Source organism: Drosophila sulfurigaster, chromosome 2L (genome assembly GCF_023558435.1).
Source record: "Drosophila sulfurigaster albostrigata strain 15112-1811.04 chromosome 2L, ASM2355843v2, whole genome shotgun sequence".
In the NCBI taxonomy this organism is placed as follows: Eukaryota; Metazoa; Arthropoda; class Insecta; order Diptera; family Drosophilidae; genus Drosophila; species Drosophila sulfurigaster.
In genome coordinates, this window is record NC_084881.1 from 10609632 (window position 1) to 10632008 (window position 22377).

At 36.5% G+C, this 22377-nt stretch overlaps 1 protein-coding gene across 2 annotated transcripts; it reads right to left on the minus strand.

Annotated features, from left to right (window-relative positions):
• Positions 1-19320: 19320 nt before the first annotated feature.
• Positions 19321-21507, minus strand: LOC133841665 (60 kDa heat shock protein homolog 2, mitochondrial). 2 transcript variants are annotated; one of them, XM_062274310.1, is made up of 2 exons: positions 21381-21507; positions 19321-21320 (listed from the first exon to the last, which is right to left on the minus strand). In XM_062274310.1, exon 2 carries the CDS (start codon positions 21310-21312, stop codon positions 19564-19566), a length of 1749 nt encoding a protein of 582 aa, XP_062130294.1. In that variant the 5' UTR covers positions 21313-21320; positions 21381-21507; the 3' UTR covers positions 19321-19563. The 2 variants fall into 2 exon arrangements, with proteins under 2 accessions (XP_062130294.1, XP_062130286.1); XM_062274302.1 differs by having other exon boundaries at positions 21385-21492.
• Positions 21508-22377: the final 870 nt, after the last annotated feature.

Here is a 22377-nt window from a genome sequence, read left to right on the forward strand (position 1 = left end):
TCAACAAACGCTCAATGTGTTTAAGTAGACAACAAAGAGCACTTTTTAGAAAGCAATGTTCACTCTCTTTAGATTAAATTGAATTCATTTCACAATCTCATTAAAGGTTTGCAACAATTTTATATCTTATGGTTATTCTTGTCAACATATTGATAAGGGGTATCAGTTGAAGACGGCTACTCAAAAATGAGCAGCACTCTTGAACACCGGTATTTTAATTCAATGTTTTATTTGTTTACAATCTTTTCATTCACTCCCTACCGACTGTTTGAAATTGTCGGACGTAAAAATAAAATGAAATTATCTCGATTAGTTTTATTCACTGCAACGCAACGAAAAAGCGTAGATTAAAAGTCGACAAGCAAATACTCTTGAAAATCTATTAATAAGCAAATGTGAGTATAATAAATTTAGAAGTTGCATAGTATTTACAAACAAGCAAGCCAGTTATGTAGTCAATTAAATGTTCTTAAAAGTCATGAGGGGAGTTCAAAACAAATCTCAATTTATGAGAGCATTCAAGTTATTCTCTTTATGTATATAGTTCAAAACAAAATGTAATTGACGAGAGAGTTCACGAGATAAATAAGAGAAATTGAGTGAGAGACTGATAGGTAAAAACAAAATATAGTATTGACTATTACGCTACTGGGGGCAGTCTCCATTAATAAAATACAAAGATTGACCTTGACGGTCAAACATACATTAAATTAACCTATGTGTATGTAAATGTACTCACAAAGCTTTGATCGTAAAAAATGAATGACACCTATAATGAACAATAATAACATTTTTTGTTTTATAAATTATTGAACACTAATTTTTCAATTTGCATTATTTAAATCAAATATTCAGATCTTTGTGTAAATTTATATACTTGACATAATATGAATTAAGTAAGAAAGCTACAGTCGATTGTGCTTGATTGTGAGATACACGCTACCAATTACGAATACAATCAACAGTGCTGTATTATATTTAAAATATACCGAATTAATGTACCACAAAACTAAAAAAAAAAATATACCCAAACCTACATTTGCTATATTGATATACTTCATTTACTCCATTAAAAATTTACCAAAGAGTGCAAAATATACCATATTGTCAGCCAAAGCAACTAAAATTAAGTAGGCGTAGGTAATGACCATTTCCTTCCTAAAGACCATTTTTCCTATTATAGGTTGAAGAATTTACCAATACATTTTTTTTAAATGTTTACTTTATTGCATGAAAGAAAGTTTCGTTTTGCAAAGAGGCTTCACATAAAAATCCTCTTTGATGCGATGGCCTCATTTCACTCACGACAATTTATTGAAAATTATGCGACAAAGTATCTGTGCCACGTCAGCCACTCAATGGCCAAGCCATGAAATTTATGGCCATTGCAGCAGCAGCTCCAATCGACTGGCGACTGTCGACTACCGACTGTCGACTAGCTACATAGTAAACTGGGCAAGGTCCCAAACTGCAGTTCTTGGGCGGCGGCACATTTGTCATGTGTTTGTTGGCGGACTTATTAAACGGCTTTTAAGCGCACAGGAAGCACAATAACTAAGTATTTTCTATAGACGGTAGATTTATGTGACCAAAACGGATTTGTGGCCAAATGAGACCTAGCAAATTATGCGGCATTTTAAGATGCGTCCAAAGAAATAGGTTTTTTTCTCTTTTACAAACAGAAATATAGGAAACGACTTTAGTATTAAAACTTGCAAAAGATTAAAGAAAATTAAAGTATTAGTAAAATGTCTTCCAACTTTTAATTACTTGGTAAGTGAGTTATGGTTGGTTCCTTAAGCCTTTCTGGTTAAAAATTATAGTTTATTCGATTGACCCATAGTAGAAGTATGGTGGTTGTAGTCGTGTTAACACAGCCATAGTTGAACCCTTGGGTGGAAAATTCGAAATTTATGAGCCAGCTCACTTAACTTGGTCAGAATAGAATTGGGGTTGGGGTGGTAACAGAAAAAAAACAAGCAAGCAACAGAGGACTAAAAGCTGTTTATGTGTTTTGAACGTGTTCGGCTGCTTACACGCAGCTACCCCATTTGTAACTCTCCATGTGTGTGTGAAAAGCATGAGTGTTAGGGTTGTGTGTGTGAGGTTTGTGGAAGCGTGTTAGGTATGTTGCCCAAATTAAGTTGTTGTCTATGCTAAATTGTCATTCTGTTGCTGTAAGAGGACAAAGAAAATTCCAAAAAGGGAAAAACATAGAACAAACATAGAATGCAAAAAAGAAGTCAAAAAGTTATGCGAGTCCCTGAAACGACCTTGGTAAAGCCGCTTTAAAGGACTGCAATGGCCGATAACAAACAAGAGTAATTAGAAGGGCAAAGCCACTGGCAAGTGGCCACAGAAATATTCTATGCATAATTAAACAGCAAATTAAGCATTATCTCCTGCTACAACGTCGAGCAGCAGGCGCAACCAACAGACAACGGACAGCAGACAGCTGACAGCAGACAGCATAACAACCTCTATAGCACACAAAGGACACATGGTAAAATATTAATAACAATTAATAGGCAACAAGTGTGAGAAGTGTGTGTTGCATTATCTTTTGGGGGCATTTCATCATCCCAATGCTGCAGACCACTTTTTGACAGCGACAAGAACCTCAGCTGGTTATAGGGCGCTTTGGGTTCTGTGAATAAGCCGCTTGCTTCTTGTCACCTTGGTTGCCACACTGAAGCTGTTCGTGCCACAAGTGACACTTGTTCAGTTAGACACTTGTCTATGTATTAAGTCACTTCTAGCGATTGTTCAGATACACAACTCATGCACACAATAGTGCCCCAGGTGTTTGGTTTGTCTTTTAATGCCGTCAAGTGTACAAATACATTTGAGTTGGAGTTTGTGGACACTGATTGAGAGCGCTCAACTTGAACATTCGCCCGCCACATGAGCGCAACAGTTTACAACTGTTACAAGCGTTGAAAGTGAAATACGAGATAAGGTTATCATTAGCATGGGAAACTTTGAATACCCTTGCTTAAGGCTGATGCAATAATGGTATGAAAATTAGAAGACTATAAGATAAGGCTTAAAATAAAAAAATCTATATTATAGTCTAATCTGATAGTAAAAAATCAAAGGGCAATTTTATACATTACGTTTATTTGGTAATTACTTCTTTTGTTGTTTTCAAACAAAGTGCCGGCATCTAATAGAACACAGAAGACTTTCTCAGCAAACCTAAGCCAGCTAAACTCCACTTATGCTATTGAGTCATAATTATTATGATAAATTTATTTTAGAATTCCCACCTCTACAGTATTATTGGCCAACCCTCTCAGCCTTACTACATTGCTATATTTCCAACTGAACGATTTCCCCACCTTCCCTCCATAATCACAGCAATTAGCAATTATGGCTTCCCCCTCTTGTTCTGTGTGTACCTTTTGCTTTCACACCTGTCTGGGCATCGTCGCAGCTCTTATCCCTTTTAATTAGATGCCGCCAAAAGGCAAATTCCAAGCTCAAGCTGCGAGTCAAGTGTGGACCATCTCCCCGCCTATCTTTCTCCAAGTTTCCCTCTCTCTCTTTGCTTCGCACATTTTCCTGTCGCCTGTTTGCCTTTTGAGTTGGCAGCTGGTTCAGTTAGCTGCGAGCTAGCTGAATTGTCTGCCCATTTCTAATTTTCATTTTAATTATTACCAGTATTATTCTGAAATTCAAGCAAGCGGCAACTTTGGCCACCAAACCAAACCAAACCAGCTTTCAATACTGGGCGGGCATGGCATCAGACAATGCCAGCTGTTACAATTTTTTCTTGTCGTCGCCAATTGCCACCTGCCGCTTGCCACTTGCCATTTGCCACTTTTCACCTGTCTTCAACACGTTCAACCCTTTGCTCTGCTTCCCCTTAGTTTCTGTCTCTGATTTTAACTGTGTGAGTGTGTGTTTGAGTGTTATCATATTTCACGCCTATTAGCATTTTAATTTAATTAACATTTATGGCGTCAATTTGTGCGTTGGCAGCCGTGGAAATATGCGATAACTCGAAGGACAAACTTGTGTAGCTCAGATTAGGGTATACCCGAGGTAAAAGAGACATCTTTTGATATGCTTTATTTATGCATGTATTTTATATGGGAATGTGTTGAATATTTACACAAAGAAACAATCAATAAATTAATACAGATAAAATAATTACACAACTTTTAAATTTAATTCAACAAAATTTGGTTTGAATATTTTTTAGCTAAATTTCAGATTCTAATTTCTGATGTTAGCATTCCTTAATTGAGTCAGCTATATATATATTTAATTTAATTTCTTCACAGCGATGAATTAAAAACTGATTACATGAGTTTGCAAAAACTGTTGAATAATGTAAGACACCTTAAGCTAACTGTAATGCAGTAAACTTCAATTGCCCAACAACTACAATATATTTGAGACTTCAAGTAAAAAAATGTTGAATGCAACTTCCTTGCAAGTCTATTCAAAAGAAATTCCAAGAGAGAATGATATTAGTAACTGACGGCGGAAATAATTTCACGTAACTATTTGCACGTAATGCCAACTAGACAGACAGATAGACGGAAAGTCTGGCAAACAGCCGTCTTGATACTCAGGGCCAGTTAACGCCCACTCCGTTTTAGATTTATAGGCGCACCCTTATAGCCATCCAAACATGTGCCTGGCCTGGCAATTTGAGCTGGAAATTACATCCGCCTGGCTTGCTCCTGCCTCTTGTCTAACACGCTTTGTTCGGGCTCGATTCCGCTTTAAAGTGATACTTGGCAACCACTTTAATTTTCCAATTGTTGTTCATTGACATCTCGTTAAAACTGTTTGCTGCTTACAGTTTAAACCAGATCATTAAAGTTTTATGCTTTAACGCATCAATAGAGCTCTTCAAATTGTTGTCATAGCTCCAATCAAACTATCAATCAATTTCAATGCCATTGTTATTGATATTATTGTTGAGTTTCATTATGTGATTTGTATTTAAATTTAATACGAACCAAAATAATACAGACGATGAATAATTTTATAAAATATTGATAATAACAATGTATTAACAAATATAAAATCAGTTAATTATTTAATGCAATAACAGTGGACATAAGTTGTGAATAAATATTAAGTAAATGTTACAACTTAAACAGGGTTTGTTAATAGAGTTTCAACTCAATTATAATGGATTAATTATGAATATATCAATATTATGTATTGTTAATAAATCTAATTAAAATGGATCTTTGTACACAGTTCTCGTAAGTTAATAAATTCTTGAACAAAATTTAAATTTGAAATTTTTTGTTGATTGGAAGCCAAGTCCTAATCAAGCTTTTGAGTATGCTTTAATTTCGAAATAAAATTGTTTAAAGTGCCCTTTTGAAACCTCAAGAGACTGCAAATGCTACTGGGCACTTCAAGAGTGGTCAAGAGTGTCAGATTCGGACAAACATTTCAAATGCGCACAACAATTTGAAATAAAGTTAGAACTGTACGAGTGCATGTAGATAAGGGAAATGGAGTTTTGGGCAAAACCAAAAATAAATAACAAATAGTCAAGGCTGTCTATTTGTTGTCTACTCACTCTGTCTGGATGAGAAAAACAAATTTACGAATTAAAATCGAAACTTGCCAGACACAAGAACACTAGAAATGCATTATCAGAGCAACACGACGTATGAGTAATGCAATTGTCAGTATAAAATATTTTCTTTTGCGGTAAATCAAAATAAATTTTCCCAGACAGCTACAAAAAGCCACAAGCAACAGCTATTGCTAAAGCCAATTCAATTTCGACATTTTAATTATGCAAATACCCAAAGCCAAATAATAGTATAGTAGATAAGTCCAATTAGCTTTTGGCCAGTTTGAATTAATTGAACTTGCAGTAAGGTAAAAAGCCAAGGACGGAGGAGATGAATGCTTGGTGATTAGCTTGTTGAGTGATTGACTTAATGACTTTTTTAATTTCAAAAGAAATGAAAGTGTTGAACAACTTAAATTTATTTAATTTGATAAAATGTTTTACATCCGTCTGGTGATTGTCTTTTTTTTTTGTAATTTGCCTTCTTACCTAATTTCATACCCACAATTTGCCAACCAAATGAATACGTATAATGATTGGTTCGAAATTAAACGCAGTTGCATAAGCCGTCGTAATATCTTATGTAAAGCGAATATTTACAATGAAAAAGCAAATTGCAATGGTCAAACAATAAATGCCGATAATTGTTTATAGAACAAAGCAAACTGGAGGTAAACCCAATCAAAACTCTACGCTCAACGCAATTGTGTAATATGTTTGACCAAAACTAAATTTGGACATAACCGCAAATGGAAAATGAAAATAATTACGGAACAATTTTCGGTTCGATTGCTCTGTATTGTTTTTATTTAAAATTGTTTGCGCATTACAAGGGGAAATTTATATGTGTACACACATCTATTTGATATTTGATGTGATATCTATTTCCTAGAACACAGTCCATGCCAATAACCCGATTAAAACTTAAACTGCACAAAACAGCATAGAACTTTAACTGCAATCGCAATGCCCCAACACACTGCTCATTAAATTCTCATGCTTGCCTGCAGTTCAAGCTAAAAATACTGGAATCCCATGTGGATCTTCCTCGATTCTCACTCTTTCATGCTCCTCTCTACCAACATCTCTCACCACATGAGCCTTGCAGTGTGCACAGGGTTCTTCAGTCGGAACTTTTAGCCTCAGACTTAGGCTGTACCTCTGCCTCTTCATTTGCTGTTGCCGCTTTTGTAGTAAACATGAAAGAAAGCTACCAGCAAAAAAGAAAAATAAAATGAAATGAAAAAGAACAAGCTGAAAACGAAATAATACAAGACCCAACCAACCGAGGAGCCATGCCATTCACCACAGGAGTGACCCGCGGCGGTGACAAAGTGAAGAAAATAAAACTATTTAAGCGCAAAAGTGCTTTAATTTAAATAATAAATACAACAAATGAGAGTGCAGTGGCAGGCATATTTAAATGTACCTGCTGCTAAAAGGTTAGTTCAAAGGCTTTACTTGTCTGCTCGTAAAACAATCTGCATTCAACAATACACAAAAATACAATTGACTGTCGCTTCAATGTGAGTTTTGCGTAAATTAAATTAAATGTCAAAAGTTGAATTTCACACTCGCATGAAATAAAACTTTTTAAAAGTGAAAATTTAATGGATTTTCACATGGGTTTCTATTTTTGACTATTTAAATATACGAGTGAAAGAATATATTGAAAATTAAACACTAAAGTAAATTGAAAACTTAAATAAATTTTTCTTAGTCCGACACATTACAGAGGATTAGTTTACGATCTAGTAAAATTGCTTTTATATATTGTAATTGACTTTTGTCGATTATTAAACTCCATTTTATTAGCTGATAATTAGCTGAGCAACTCAAGTTTAAAGTATTTTATATATTATATAAGAGTGGTATGTTGTTTTAGTTGATGTTTAAGCAAATGCATTTTTGTTTTTCTTTTGCCTGTTACGTTGAAATGATGACGATAAATGTGACACTTGGTTAACACATGCCACATGCCACCCAGAGCACCTTTTCCGGCTTCTGCCCCAGAATCCCTAGCCTAGCCTTGGATGTGAAAAACTTTGCTTATGCATAAATTTACGTGGGTGGAAAATTGAAATGTTTAAAAGCGCATGAAAATGTTGTTACAACTTTCAAGTTATGCCTGGAAACTTTTAGAGAAACAGAAAACACAGAGAAAGAGAAAGTGGATGTGGATCTGGAGTACATTTCTATTACATTTCCGAAGGATTTCTTTTTTTTTTCTGTTTTTCAATTTTTGTTTGATGTGTGTACATATAGAATGTTTAATTATATGTTTTAGGAGACTCCCATGCCGATAAAGAATCCACCAAGAAAAGCAAAACTCAAGCGAGCACTGTTCATTATTGCCTTTCTAATATTCGAAAATGGAGTTAAAAAACGTTGCTCTGGTTGCGGAGTTCGATCTGGAAATCGATCTGGAATTCGTGGTCTCTCAGGTAGTTGCTCTTCTTCCATTAGACTTCTAAGGTAGACTGAACTTCTCCAATTTATAGTGATGATGCCAGTTTGAAGACATAGTTCTACCGCTAGGATAGTGGTTCCAGTTATAATAGATGCAATTTTGAAAACTTTAAAAAAGACATAGCCAGCAACGAAGCCACTGCCGGCTCCTACTACAATTTGTACATAAGGCGACTGTTTGCCTAAGCAAGAGTCTGCTGAGACCAGAAAAGCCATGAAGTTGCACGTTCTCTGTTTGTTAATTTAGCTGCTACGTACTTAATTTGATCACTTGATTGTCAGCCATCTCACTGTCCGAGTTGAAAGTTCTTACTTTCGCAATTTGTATATAATGCTCCATTGAAAATAAACTCAATGTTCACTCAGAGTCAGAGTCATACACCTCATACTCCAATTTGAAGCGCCTTTTACAAAGTGTTTTGTTCTGCCAATTGACTGCCAGACCGTAAAATGTCTGGTCCACCCCAAGTAAAAGCACAGCCTTTGGAAAGACGTGATGGAAATATGCTCTGTAAGTTATGTATTAGATTATTATAAATGTTTAACTAATTAAATACGACATTTCAGTAATATATTGTCACTACAATATATACATCAATTTTCAGTCACAAGGATTAAGGAGATTTATAAAATGATGTTACATTTAATGCCATGTCAAATAAAGTAAAATACCCCCAATTGCACATTTCATTGCATAGAGGGTATTAAAAACATCAAAGTTAATTTGCCCATTGCTACTTTATAAATTCTGTCAAGTGCCTGACATTTATGAGTTTTAAATAAATGATTATCTCTTTTTAATTGCAAAAATTATATAAAAAAATAAACATCGAAAACTGTCAAAGAACAATCACTGTAGCAGATTATACATATTTAAAAAATAATACTAAATATGTAATTAAATACTGTTTGTAAATACAAGTGATGAAATATTTCAATAAGATGCAGCTTAAAGATTCCAAATGAATAATAAAAGTAAAACGAAAATTCAATAGTTGTAAAACACTTTGATGTCTGCGTATAAAATTCGAATAATCGAAATATAAATATCTTTCCCAATATTGATTATTAAATTGAGAAACATTTGACGTTTATTTTCAGAAAAAATTACAATTGCTTTTACTGTCAGTTTGTCTTCGTAAATTTGGTTATTAAATATTTCATGCAATTGTCGCCATAATTAATGCGCAGCTGTGAATTGAATACGTTAATGCCTTAATTTAATTTAAAAGCGAACACATAATAATCGAAATTATTATTATTGCACATTTAAACCTTGTTCACTGAGCAAATTATCTGATAGTTCATGCATTTCTTTATTCACAATTTCTATTTTCACTGAATTCATTGGAGCAAGCATTATTGATATGAACCCTGGAGAAATCGGAGGACTCCAAAGGGGGTTTAAGGGAGATCAGAGTGTATAGTTCAATTGACCCGCAACTCGAAATTGCAGCTAAAAAATGGCCGCTGCTCGTTCGAGGGCAATTCCAATTTTGGTACTGCACTCCGCTGGCGTCCCAACCTCTTTCATTTAATTTATTGTTCAATTATGCGCTAGGTACGCCCACAAACACACGTACACATACACACACTATGTCTGAGTTGAGGTGTTTGGCCTTTATCGCGAGTTTACAATCAAATTAACCAAAAGCACGCAAATGGTCGCAAATGAGCGGACGAAAGGCGACGCCAATTGTGGCTCAAAATAGAACAACTACTTTTCAGATAATCAGAGTTCATTTTGTCTGCTACCAGAGAAAACAAACGTTTAAGCACTTCCATTGACAACTTAAATGTGAACTTTTTAAATTGTTTCGTTTCGATATAAGTTTTAGCTCCCTGCATGAAATATTCATGCTCCAAATGCCATCCCAAGTTGACCATAAAAGACGTGGTCAGAGTTGTTCAGTTTGTAGAGTTGCATCAGGGTGAAAGGCGAAAGGGATGAAAGGGATGGCTCAACATCCATGCAATACGTGTTTTGCCCTGTGGCAAGTTCCAACTGTAGATTTTGCAGTTTCACATTGATTTTATGGCCATAGTTTAATGGAACATTTTTGAAGTACGTGCGCAGCCAAGGACTCATCAGGATTTTGCATTTGTAGCTCTTGAACAACACTTACAATTTGTTAAATTTAAGCATCCATCTTATGTGGCTGTAAAGAAAGGGAATGGGTCATTGCACTTTTATACATATTAATAGTAAAATTTACTACTTAAAAATTAAGATTATTGAACATGTGGAAGTAGATAATTTATTTATAATCAAGAGGAATCGGAAACGCTCTGCATATTATGATTGATCAATTTAGCTTTTAGAAAATCACCGTCGAAGCAGTAAAAAATTTTTTACTAATTCTTAATACTGATTCCAACTCAATATCTCAAATATAAGTAGTCTTCGAATTCGATAGTCAAGTGTAATGATATGTGAGACTATACCTTTAAAGGCACACAGATATTCAAAGTCATTTATTTCCAAAACGCATTTTAAATTGATTTCTGTTCTGCTTGTTAAAATACGTTAGATTTAGCATGCGACTGCAATCCTTTGAGAAATTAATTTTCGACAGAAATGACATTGAAATATTTGTCATATAATTAATTTGTGGCATTGTGTTTGTGAAACCTTTGAAAGATCTTCAAAAGCAGCAGAATCAAAATCAACTAAACTGATTGCCACAAAATGACATTAACATGACATTCAGTCTTTTAATTTCAGTCATAAACACATACAAACATATAGAAGACTTTACATGTGCAAATCATATAAGACTGCTGCATCAACTGGCAACAAAATTAATGTTCCGAAACAGACAAACCACTTAACCCAACATAACAGTACAGAATATAACAGAACAGAACATAGAAGAAAGATATGGTTTCGAAGTACCCAAACAAACCGCAAAACTCAGTTCATCACTTGCAGCTAACAACGTCGCCAACCTTGCTTCGTCTGCCCCCCTGTGTCCCTTCCTTGGCTGTCCGCAACTCTGTTATTTGACTGACTGGCATTGGGTGCAGCAGCAGCAGCAGCAGCTTCAGAACTTACCGCAGTTAATTTGTTGTACAAACCCGCACACAAATAAAGCAGTCAGCACACAAAACAGCTGCAGAAATCGTTTGCTTTGAGCTAACATGCAACTCTTTATGCCACTCGTAGCATGTGTATGTTGCCACCCAGCTGCCTGTTGGCTGGCTGACTGTTTTCAAATTTACAGCACGTCAACAAGCGCCACAGACGAGTCTTTCCTTTTTCCCCTCTCTCGCTATTCAGTGGAAACCTCTTGCTTTCACTGCCCAGTTAGAGACAAACCACATTACGTTAACCACAAAACGCCAAGAATTGAATTGACCAAGTATGTATTAGGCATAACGCATACGCTCCGTTTGCCAATGCAACTTGTAACCGTATTAGGTAGATGCAATAATGAACGCTTTTGACGCACAGTTTGAGGATCGTTACTTACAACCTAATGCACATTTGATTACTTTGAACATTTTGCAGCCGCCAACATGTTGAGCCTTTCAACGTTTTAATTAAGCATTGTTTATGACATTCGCTTATAAAAAGATTTTTATTGAGTTGCAAAAGAAATATAGAATGTGTATTTGACAGTTGGTTATTTTAAGATTTTTATATCTGCCCATAGGATAGAAGGGTATTATAACTTAGTGCCTCTAGGATATGTATGTAACAGGCAGAAGGAGGCTTCCCGACCCTTTAACAATTTTAGCATTTGGGTTTTTATTAGTATTTTTTTTGTATATTTTTAAATGAATATCGTACCATTTTACTTTTATTCAAAATGCGTAGCGGATATCTTACAGTATAAAGTAAAACCAAAGTACTAAATTTTAATTCCTCACGCGCATTACATTCGCATTAAACAAATGGCATTAGACGATTCTCGTGTGTGGTTAATTTTGCTTTCAATTATTGACAATTCCAAGAAAGAAAGAATTTTGTCTATAACTAAGAATACATTAATTGCAAACGCACAGTTAACAAGTTTACGCATATTATGTTTAATCTACCTAAGCATGTTTATTTGAAAAGTCAATTAAAATATTTAGAGGACTTTGCAAGGCATTATTATGGATTCAATTTGAGTATTGATTAATGTTATTGTTGTTGACCATCAAACAGCAAGGAAATTATGAAGTCTGCTGCTACACACACATTAGAATTGTTACCGTTAGCAACCCACACAGAAACAAACACACATACACGCGCAGACAAAGACACCCACTTACGTCTGAAATTTGCGGTTAACCGAATGCTCGAAACTTGAATTATGGCCTAAGCCAGACAAACACGTAAATATAAACACAAATAAATCTTATTCGATACAATAACAATATATATTTACATACAACTACATTTACACATTTATGAATGTATGTATGTAGTAAGTGTGTGTGTGTGTGTTCTTGCCACAAAAGCCGCAGCAACCGAAATGTGAATTTCTGAGAAATTGGAATTGATTGTGAATTGCGATGAATTGAATTGGGCATCTTTTAACTAATCACTTGGCCAATATACTCGATGCCTTTTGCGGTTCAAAGATTCATAGTACACTGGCTATGGAGATGTGCTTTAATTGCGGTGCTAATGCAATTAAATTTACAGTCAAGTTGAGTGTGGTTCTTCTTCTCTTCTATGCATTTGCAGTTATTCTAAGCATTTCGGCAGTTTTACACGTAGTCTGTCTCAGTTTCAGCCCCTTGAATTATGCAAACTGGCAAATTGCTATGCCAACTATTCTGGACATGCAACTGTTTCACTTCTACTTCTACTTTCCCATTTCCCATCCCAATCCACATCCACATCCATTTGCCATTTTGCCTTGAAATTTTTATAAGTTGTGCGTGCTGCCGTCGACTCTGACGACTGACGCAAATTAGTGCGACACGCACAACACTTGAATGTTGCTTAACTTTTAACACCCTGTAGACATAAAACACCTATCGGATGGGTATCATCTCGATCGGGTAAAGACTGAACTCATGTATACATACATATATACAAATGTATATAACAAAAACGTGCAATATTTTATGTGATCTAAAATTAGATAAAAGGATTATGCAAACTTACTATGAAACTACTTTTTGTTGTTAAGAACTTTTAGAACATTCATTTCGAGAATATTTTTCGATAGAGTTAATAATTTAATTAAATTTAAATTTATTATTTTATTTTATAAAATATAGAATGGAAATCTTACCGGTTTAAACATATTAAATTAAATTGTTTTTAAAAATTTTTCACTTACATTTTGAGAAAACTTAAATAGAAATATCCTTTAATTATTAGGGTATCTCTATGTGAACCCTTGTTAAGTATATTATACTTGTTGTGTTTTCTATTCGTTCTTGTTTTGCATAAATGCATGTCGAGCTTTTGGCATACCGGACTTTTTTTTTTTTTGGGTGCCATTGCGACTTTTACGGAATTTTTATGCATTCGCTACGTGACTTTCGGCTTGCAAACGATGGCCAAATTGTTTTGGCCAAGTGTTTAATAAATAAATTATATGAAAAGGTTTACGCAGACTTTCGCTTAATGCTGATGCCCAAAGCGAATGCACTAAAAGTAGATGAATATTCGCAAAATATTTATACGATTTGGGCACATTTATTGCCACCAAAACACTCGGACTAAACCAATTTAGATTTGAATAATTAATATGTCATTTTCATCGTCTGCCCAAATTTCGAATTAGACACTTGCATTTCGAACAATAACAAAATAAAGTGAAATAATATATTGCCATCGGATAAATAATTCATTAGTGAAAGGTCAACACTTTTGTGTTAAATATTTAATCATTTCAGGAGACAACTGACAGAATATAAAAATGTAAAACAATTCAATTATAAGTTTTGAATAAGTGATTCACACTACAATTGAATTATTTTCGCAGAGTAGATTTCCCAATGAATTATTTCATATGTTAATTGAGCAGAAAGAATTGATTAAAATTAAAGAGTTTAATTAAATTATAATAATTAAAGGAGCAATATTAGATAAATAAATCAGTAATTAATTATCTAATAATGATTCTTTAATTTGCTTTGAAAATGTTACACATTCGATTTTCTCGATTTACACTTTATTGGACTAATCAGCAATAAAGATGTAATTTTTGATTGGAAGCATTGAATGTGTCACAATGTTTCGCAACCGCCACAGCTTGATATTTCAATTTACGCTTACACATACACTCTCACACACATGTGCATGGGTTTTTTGGCCAATTTGAAGGAAATTTCATTTGGCTGCTGCTCTCGCCACCTGCTGACAGGGCATACAGGTTGCTGCAGTTGGCATGGCGACTGACGACGCTACTTAATTAGCAGGAAATCGAAGCGAAATGCTGAAATCAAAACAAAACGTCCTGGATTCGCTGGTTTGGCTGGTTTTGGCTTTTTCCATTCCGCTGCACTGGCTAAAATTGGTTATGAAAATGTAGATTTTATTACTGGCTGTCGCCATTCGACGCTCGTGTTTATTTCGAGTTTCATACTTTTCGCACTCAGCATTTGGCAATGGCATTAAAGTTTTGATTAATGTGCCACAGGAAATGGCTGCCAGTTTGTATTTCGGATATGTTGTTGAGGGCCATTCTGGGGTCAGAGTTGTGGATTAGAATGCAGCTCACTCGATCCTAGATTCTATTAACAGCAGCCAGTAGCAGCGGCCTTCTTTCATCTTTCAACTCCCACTCGCTTCTGCCGTCGTTTGACTGCCTTTTTCGTTGGGCGTTGTTCTGTCTCCCCAATTTCCTTGTGATGTCTGCTAGCAACACATGTCGCCACTTAATGTGCCAAGTGCATACACAATGAGACAGTGGTGTAAGTTTTATCTGTGTTTATTGCCGAGCGTTTCCCTTGAGGCAAAACAAGTGGCAACATTGCGTAGCTGCTTCAAGTAAGCCAAGTTTTTGAGTGTCATAAACAAACCACATATCAAGATTTCACAATAACTATTCAATTAAAGATCTACATAAATATTTAAAGAGTAATACAAAATTGAAGGAGTAAAATAAAAAAAGACATATTGTAGATGTAAAAACTTGTTCAATTTTGCAATTTGCATTTTAATCTTTTTTTTTTAATCAAGATGTTCATTTTAAATACATTTAAGGACGTGTATGTTTTTGTTGCTGTTTACAGCAGCTTAATTACGAGTAAGCCGTCGAATTGATGAACTGTTTATTGGCTTCAATGTAATTAAAAAAGAAAAAGCGCCAAAGAGACTCAAGGACTATCGCATTATTTGCCGTGTGAATGCATGCAATTAATTTGAATTGTTTGACGTTCTCATTCGATTGCCTTCAGCCACATGAAACGCTGTTGCTTAAAAAACGATTTTGATTATTCTGAAGCTGAAATATTGATTTTAAATAAGGAAAATATTCGTAATTGTTGTTTGTCAACAGTCGCAAATTAATAAATACTTATGATGATGTAGAGGAAAGCTATTCATTTTAATATATAATATACAAGTCGGATTGAATCTGCACTTCTTCCGCGCTTAAATATACCTAATAATTTTCTTAGCTATTTGTCTTTTTAGTCACCCAATGCATTAATGAAAAGTATGATAGATTTTCCTAAACAAATTAACTATGCGGTAAGTTATAATAAAAACCCAGCCTTATTGCACAATGAAATAGTTAAAGCTTTACTTTGTAAAAATGTTAGCTTTCCGACTCTTAGCTTTCGTGCTTTATGTTCTTGATTCGATTGTGAGTATCAGTAAAGACAATCAGAATGGATCTTCGTTAATTGTAAAAATAGGTGCTCTAGATTGGTCTCTTGTTAAGATATTGCAACACTGCAAGACTTTGATCAACACTTGGTACTGGGAACTTCAAATTCAATTAATCGAAACGTCGAAAAGGGACAAACACATACTTCAAAACTCTCACGTGGAGTCAACACATTAAAAACAGCCAGGCCCCCAAATCGCTTTATAAATTGTTTGTGCGTGTGTGTGAGTATGTGAATGAGTATCAGTTTCGTATTGCCATGGACAACAATGGGGGACTGACTGCAGCTAGGCAGGAAATTAGAAATGGCCACTTGATGACCCTGCCACCTAAAAAAGACAGCACGAGCGAGGCACAAACTGAACTGTAAGCCCAGCCAATGTAATGGGTTGCATTTCCTGATCGGGGTGTCTGTGTTGCTCTAATGCCATGCATATGTGTTGCCTGTGGAATGGAGTCCATGTTCAACGAAATCTATGCGAATGCAGTTTGGATTTGGCAAACACGTTTGACTGCCGCTTCCGTTTATGTATTTGCCAGTATAAACGAGAACAATGATGCGGGAGGGAAATTCTGTTCTGTTTCGAAGTTGATTTTCCATCGACTGATGAGTGAATGAGAATGTGACAATTGCTTTGCAGGCACCTTGAACAGCATTGGGCGAGTAGTGCGATAGTTGAGCCATAAAACATGGAATTCAATTACAGCCAAGAGTTTTGTCAGCCAGAATTTGGACAATGGGGCGCCTAGCAGCAGGCATCAGACAGCAAACAACCAACCAAGTAAAGAAAAAATGTGCTTGTCGAAGGAGGTGGCAAAATGTTACATGACGCCCCAGACGCGGCTGCAGCTGACAACAACAACAACAAGAAAAATGAATGAGTTGCTCCACATGTCGTCCTTTTGGTTTTCGCCACTGCCAAAAGTCGGCAATATGCTTATGGCAAAAGTTCAAAGACTTTTGTCGCGTTTTGTTTGTCTTTTGATGGGGTGCAAATTGAAATTGAATTTGGCCCCGTTAAGCAGCTCCCCTCCAACCCCTTTATGTCCACATCTTCCGCCACAATGCACTTTTTCACAGGCCTCAGAGCAAACACAAAAGTGTGTGTATGTACGACATAAAAAGGCAAAACATTCGCAGGAAGCGCGCCTGAAATATTTTTGCCCTATAAATCATAACAATGGCCATATGTAAAAGTGCATGTAGCATTGTGCTGGCTACGATGTTGCAGCCCATGTTGCAGTTTGCCGCAACAAACAAAAATCAAAATCAAATGTAAAATAAATCTAACAAACTGCCCTCCAGCCAATGCTTTGGAATAGGGTCAAACTGTGGCCATAAGGCAATTGTTTCTCTATTCATGCTTGCGATTAAATTTCTCTTTAACAAATACAAACCAATTTAAAAATATTGCACTAAGAAACTATAATCGATTTTTTATGATTCTATGATTTACTGTAAATTGTAAAATATTTTCTTTATAAATATAATATTTCATTTCATTCATTAACAGTGTAGTTAAAGAATAAATTAAATAATCACACGTATTTATGCAGTTTATTAGTAAATTCCCTTAGGTAATAAAATATATGGGAAGATACAATGATGTGAATGAAAAAATTAAGAAATTATTGGAGTTCATTAAGTTAATTCAAGGAGTAAATTAAATAACTACTGCACAAATGAAAACAAAGGTAAAAGTCTAGTTAGAAGTTTTATTTAAAAAAAAAAAGAAACATTTCTTGTCCAATAAAAATTATGCATCATTATTCAAACTGTAATATTGATATTTACCATTTTACTAAATAAAATTTTTAAATTTACCTCGATGACTTACCTTTAGTAAAACAACAACTTTACATCACCTGAACTTCAAATTCGAATCACTGTTATTTGTCTTTTGATTTTTTTAACAGCCTTCTGTGTGTTTGCTGTTCTTTTTGTCTTTCGCATTCAGGCAATAAATTGTCAATTTTTGAAATGTTCGCCATGAACACAAGCAATTTTATGGCCATTTTGGAGCTGATTTAATGCGCTAAGCGCACGGGATTAGCCAGAGTCATAAATTTGCCGTTAGACGTGGCGTATGCGCAACGTGAAGAGCAGGCAGCGCACAAAGTGCAACGTGTACCGTACGTAGCGACACTTGAAGCGGCCTTTTTCATAATTAAGTGTCGTCTTGTTGCGTTCAACAAGATGACACTGTAGCATCATTAAGACACGTGGGTTGTTGGATCATCATCTTTTTAACAGCCACTTGAACATCATACGAAATTGCATGCAATTTGCGCACCAACAACAGACAGAGCTGCGAGCTGCGAGCTGCAAGCGAAGATGCCTCTGCCACAGCATCTGTAACAAATGTGCCGGATAAGCCGCGAGCGATGCAATGCCACGAAGTGGGGCATGCAACTGGGTTGCAGAAGCAGACGCAGTCGATGATGATGACGATGCGTTGCTTTGGCTTTGGGGGCTGCAAGTTTTTCTCCGCCGTTGAGCAATGTGCAAGAGCTGATGATGAGCGCAGCTCGTTAAGATGCTTGTTTCGTCAAGGCAACACCAGGTTGCGAAACATCAAGTGCTGCTGTTGCTGCTGCTACTTCTGTGTGTTGCATACGCTTAGGCGCGAGGCCACTCAAGTGGCCACAAAACCGAGCCAACCAACGAAACAAATCCCACACTACAAAAACAAAGCAAGAGAGTGAAAGACCAGCATAAATGTCAAAAAGTTAAACAGCAAACTGCATAAAAGTCAAGTGCAGACCTTTTTTATCCTTTACACTAGATGCCACAATTAGAGTCCAGTACTATGTTATGTGATATCTGTGTGCCACATACAATATTTTATAACTATACACAAAATGGGAAAAAAAAGAATATAGAACTCCCACAACAAGTGGTTAACAGTGGCATCTGTGACAAAGCACAACAAATGTGGACATGTGTAAGAGTGCACTTCCTGCCTCCGTTGGGAAATAGACCGAAGAGAACCAAAAAATAGGAAATGGTAACAAATTGTAAAGGGAAATAATGCAGTCAAGTTCTTCTCCGGTGCTGTCTTATATATTTATTTTGTCTATTCAAAGTTGAAGCGAGATTATTTCAAGTATAATTCATTATATATACATTTTTTACTGCTTGCAATATATACAGCAAGCTATAGCTGAACTTAGACCCTGCGTACTGAAAGCAGAATATACAGCTTATAAGCGAGCTGTTTACCGCTCAGTAACAAACGCATTACTTTTATACAAAACGCACACTATGAGCTGAGTTGAGCAGCTCTAAGTTCAACTCCTCTCGGGCCAAACAAGTTTGATTATTCAAATTCTTCAAGTTAAATACAAAAAATAAAAACTATTTACTCTACATAAAATAGTTACCGAAAAATAGATGATAGATTAATTGTAGTGTAATTTTGAAACACAACTTTCATATTATATTTAATGACATCACCTTTTTCCAAAAATAATGCAGTGGCAGTTGTACTTTTTCTACCATTTAAAAAATAATTCTAGAGCTTGAAATAGTTTATTACGGAGTACATTCAAATATATGCTACTCAATTAAAATGGCGAAAATGTTGAGCGAAGTGTAAAATAGTAAACAGTAAACATAAAATGTAAGTTTCGTTCCGTAGATTGATCCAAAAAAAACCAAATGTTGAATTTGTGTTGTACTGTGTGAAGTGTGTCTGCTGTTATTCCTACCTAGTGTCCTACCTCTGAATTGCGAGATACTCGTCTGATCTTCGCTTACATGCCCAGACCACCCATGCCGCCCATGCCACCCATTCCGCCCATGCCTCCCATACCGCCTAAGCCACCCATCCCACCAGCTGGACTGGCATCATCCAGCGGCATCTCTGTGACAACAGCCTCGGCAGTGGTGAGAAGTGAGGCGACTCCAGCCGCATCGATGATGGCTGTGCGCACCACTTTGGTGGGATCAATGATGCCACGCTCGATCATGTTGCCGTATTCCCCCTTCAGAGCATCGTAGCCATAATCACCGTCAAGTATCTCCACCTTGGCCACAACCATGGCACCATCAACGCCAGCATTCTTGGCAATGGTCATGCAAGGCATGCGCATGGCACGTTTAATGATCTCAATGCCCATATTCTGATCCTCGTTGGCACCTTTGATATCATTCAGCTTGTTAATACAACGCAACAGAGCAGTGCCTCCGCCAGGCACAATTCCCTCCTCGATGGCAGCTCGGGTGGCATTCAAGGCATCGTTGACGCGATCCTTCTTCTCATTGACCTCCACGTCGCTGGAACCGCCGACGCGCAGCAAAGCCACGCCCGAGGAGAGTCGGGCAAGACGTTCTTGCATTTTCTCCTTCTCATAGTTCGATGTGGTTTCGTTGATTGCCTCGCGCAGATTCTCCACACGCTTCTCGATCATGGGCTTCTGGCCATGACCTTTCAGCAGCATGGTATCATCCTTGGTCACCACAATTTCGCCAACGCGTCCAAAGTCGCTCACTTTGACATCTTCTAAGCGCACAAGATTGGCATCATCTCCAAATACAATGCCACCACTGGCAATGGCCATATCAGCGAGATTCTCCTTGCGATTGTCACCAAAACCTGGTGCTTTCACGGCACACACCTGCAGACCCACCTTCAGACGATTGACAACCATGGTCGAGAGTGCTTCGCCCTCAACATCCTCGGCAATGATAACCAGAGGCTTGCGTTGTGAGTTGGCCAACTCAAGAGCAGGCACAATGCTAGAGGCCGCCTTGATTTTCTTCTCACAGAAAAGCAGCAACGCATCCTGGAATTCCACCTTTGCGCCCTTGGAGCTGTTGATGAAATATGGCGAAATATAGCCACGATCAAATTTCATGCCTTCGATCACCTCTAGCTCATCGTTCAGGGTCTTGCCATCCTTCACAGTGATCACGCCATCACGTCCCACCTTCTTGATGGCATTGCTGATCAGCTTGCCCACAGAATTGTCGCCGTTCGCCGATATCGTGGCCACTTGGGCAATCTCCTCGGGCGTATTCACGGGACGCGACATCTTCTTCAGATTATCCTTGACCGTGTCAATGGCCAGCATGACACCACGTCGAATCTCTACGGGATTCGCACCACGTGAGATCTTCTCGAAGCCCTCTTTGGCAATGGCACGAGCCAGCACTGTGGCTGTTGTGGTGCCATCGCCTGCTTCCTCGTTGGTATTATTGGCCACATCCTGCACCAGCTTGGCACCGATGTTCATGAACTTATCCTTCAGAGCAATTGATTTGGCCACTGTGACACCATCCTTTGTGATTTTTGGCGATCCCCAGCTCTGCTCAATGATTACATTGCGTCCTTTGGGACCCATCGTAACGGCTACAGCATCGGCAAGCACATCGACGCCCTGCAACATCATCGCCCGCACCTCTGGGCCAAATTTAACATCCTTGGCATAGCTTCGTCTAAGCAGCTGACTGGTAATCAGCGCGTTGCGTCTCACTGAAGGATTTCTGAACAGATGTAGCATTCTGAATTCTATGCAAATGCAAAAGATTATCAGCAACTTTCTAAAGTATTAAGGACATTTGACATTACGTACCTATATTTCAGTTTTTTTTTCGTTGGACAAAAATATTTGTTTTGTTTATGTCTGTATGAAGTTGATGCTGTGAAAGCAGAACGTAAAATGAAACTGCGTAATACAAAATAATAAACTTACTTCAAAAGTCACTAAATAGCACAGCCTGCTCAACTTTGCGCCAGCACAATTTCTATATTTCTATATTTTTTAAATATTTCAATATCATACAACGATAGAAAAGATTTTGTAAATTTATTTTTTTTTATTTCTTTAAAGTTTCTTCTATAATTTATATTTCTTAATTTTCTATTGATTTGGTTAGAGAAAAGTCATGGCTTGTATTTTAATATTGTTTACTTAATCATGTATATTCGTATAATTACATGGTTGAATATAATAGTATAAAATATTAAAGCATAAGCAACTGAGGCCTTCAGACTATTTTACTAAAGACTCCTTTTGCATTTTTGATTAAGCATTTCATTTGTTGTAGACGTTTTACTCATTAAAGAGGCCGTGAATATATTATATTATCATTACTGTGTTCTTTCAAAAAATAATGTTGAATTTTTTTAAAATATTTTTTCCCTAATTTTTTCTATATTAAGAAAAAATTTATAATACAGAAGTTGCTATAATTTGTATAAGCAAACATTTATGATTGTTGCGTCGTATCGTTAAATCCAAAAATGGACAGTTATTAATAATTACAGTTAACGCAAATTGAAATTCGCTCGTTGTACTTGATTCAAGTACATGGCAAAGTGTCATCAATCTAATAATTAAAAGACAATGCTCTCGATGCCATTGGCGGTGGCATGATGGTGGCATGTGGCAACAAATTTCACTCAGCCAACAGCTGGCTGACACTTTGCAGGTAATTAAAAGACAAATATTGGCCAAGGGTTTTTCGCTGGCTTCTGGAAGAGAAAAGGCAGTTGTGCAGGAGTAAAGTGAGGGTGAAAGGAGGCATGATTGTTAACACCCACATTGAGCCCATTTTGCAATTTA

Excerpts from the sequence above, each read along its gene's own strand:
- LOC133841665 (XM_062274310.1), bottom strand. The coding sequence starts at position 21,312 with ATGCTACATCTGTTCAGAAATCCTTCAGTGAGACGCAACGCGCTGATT.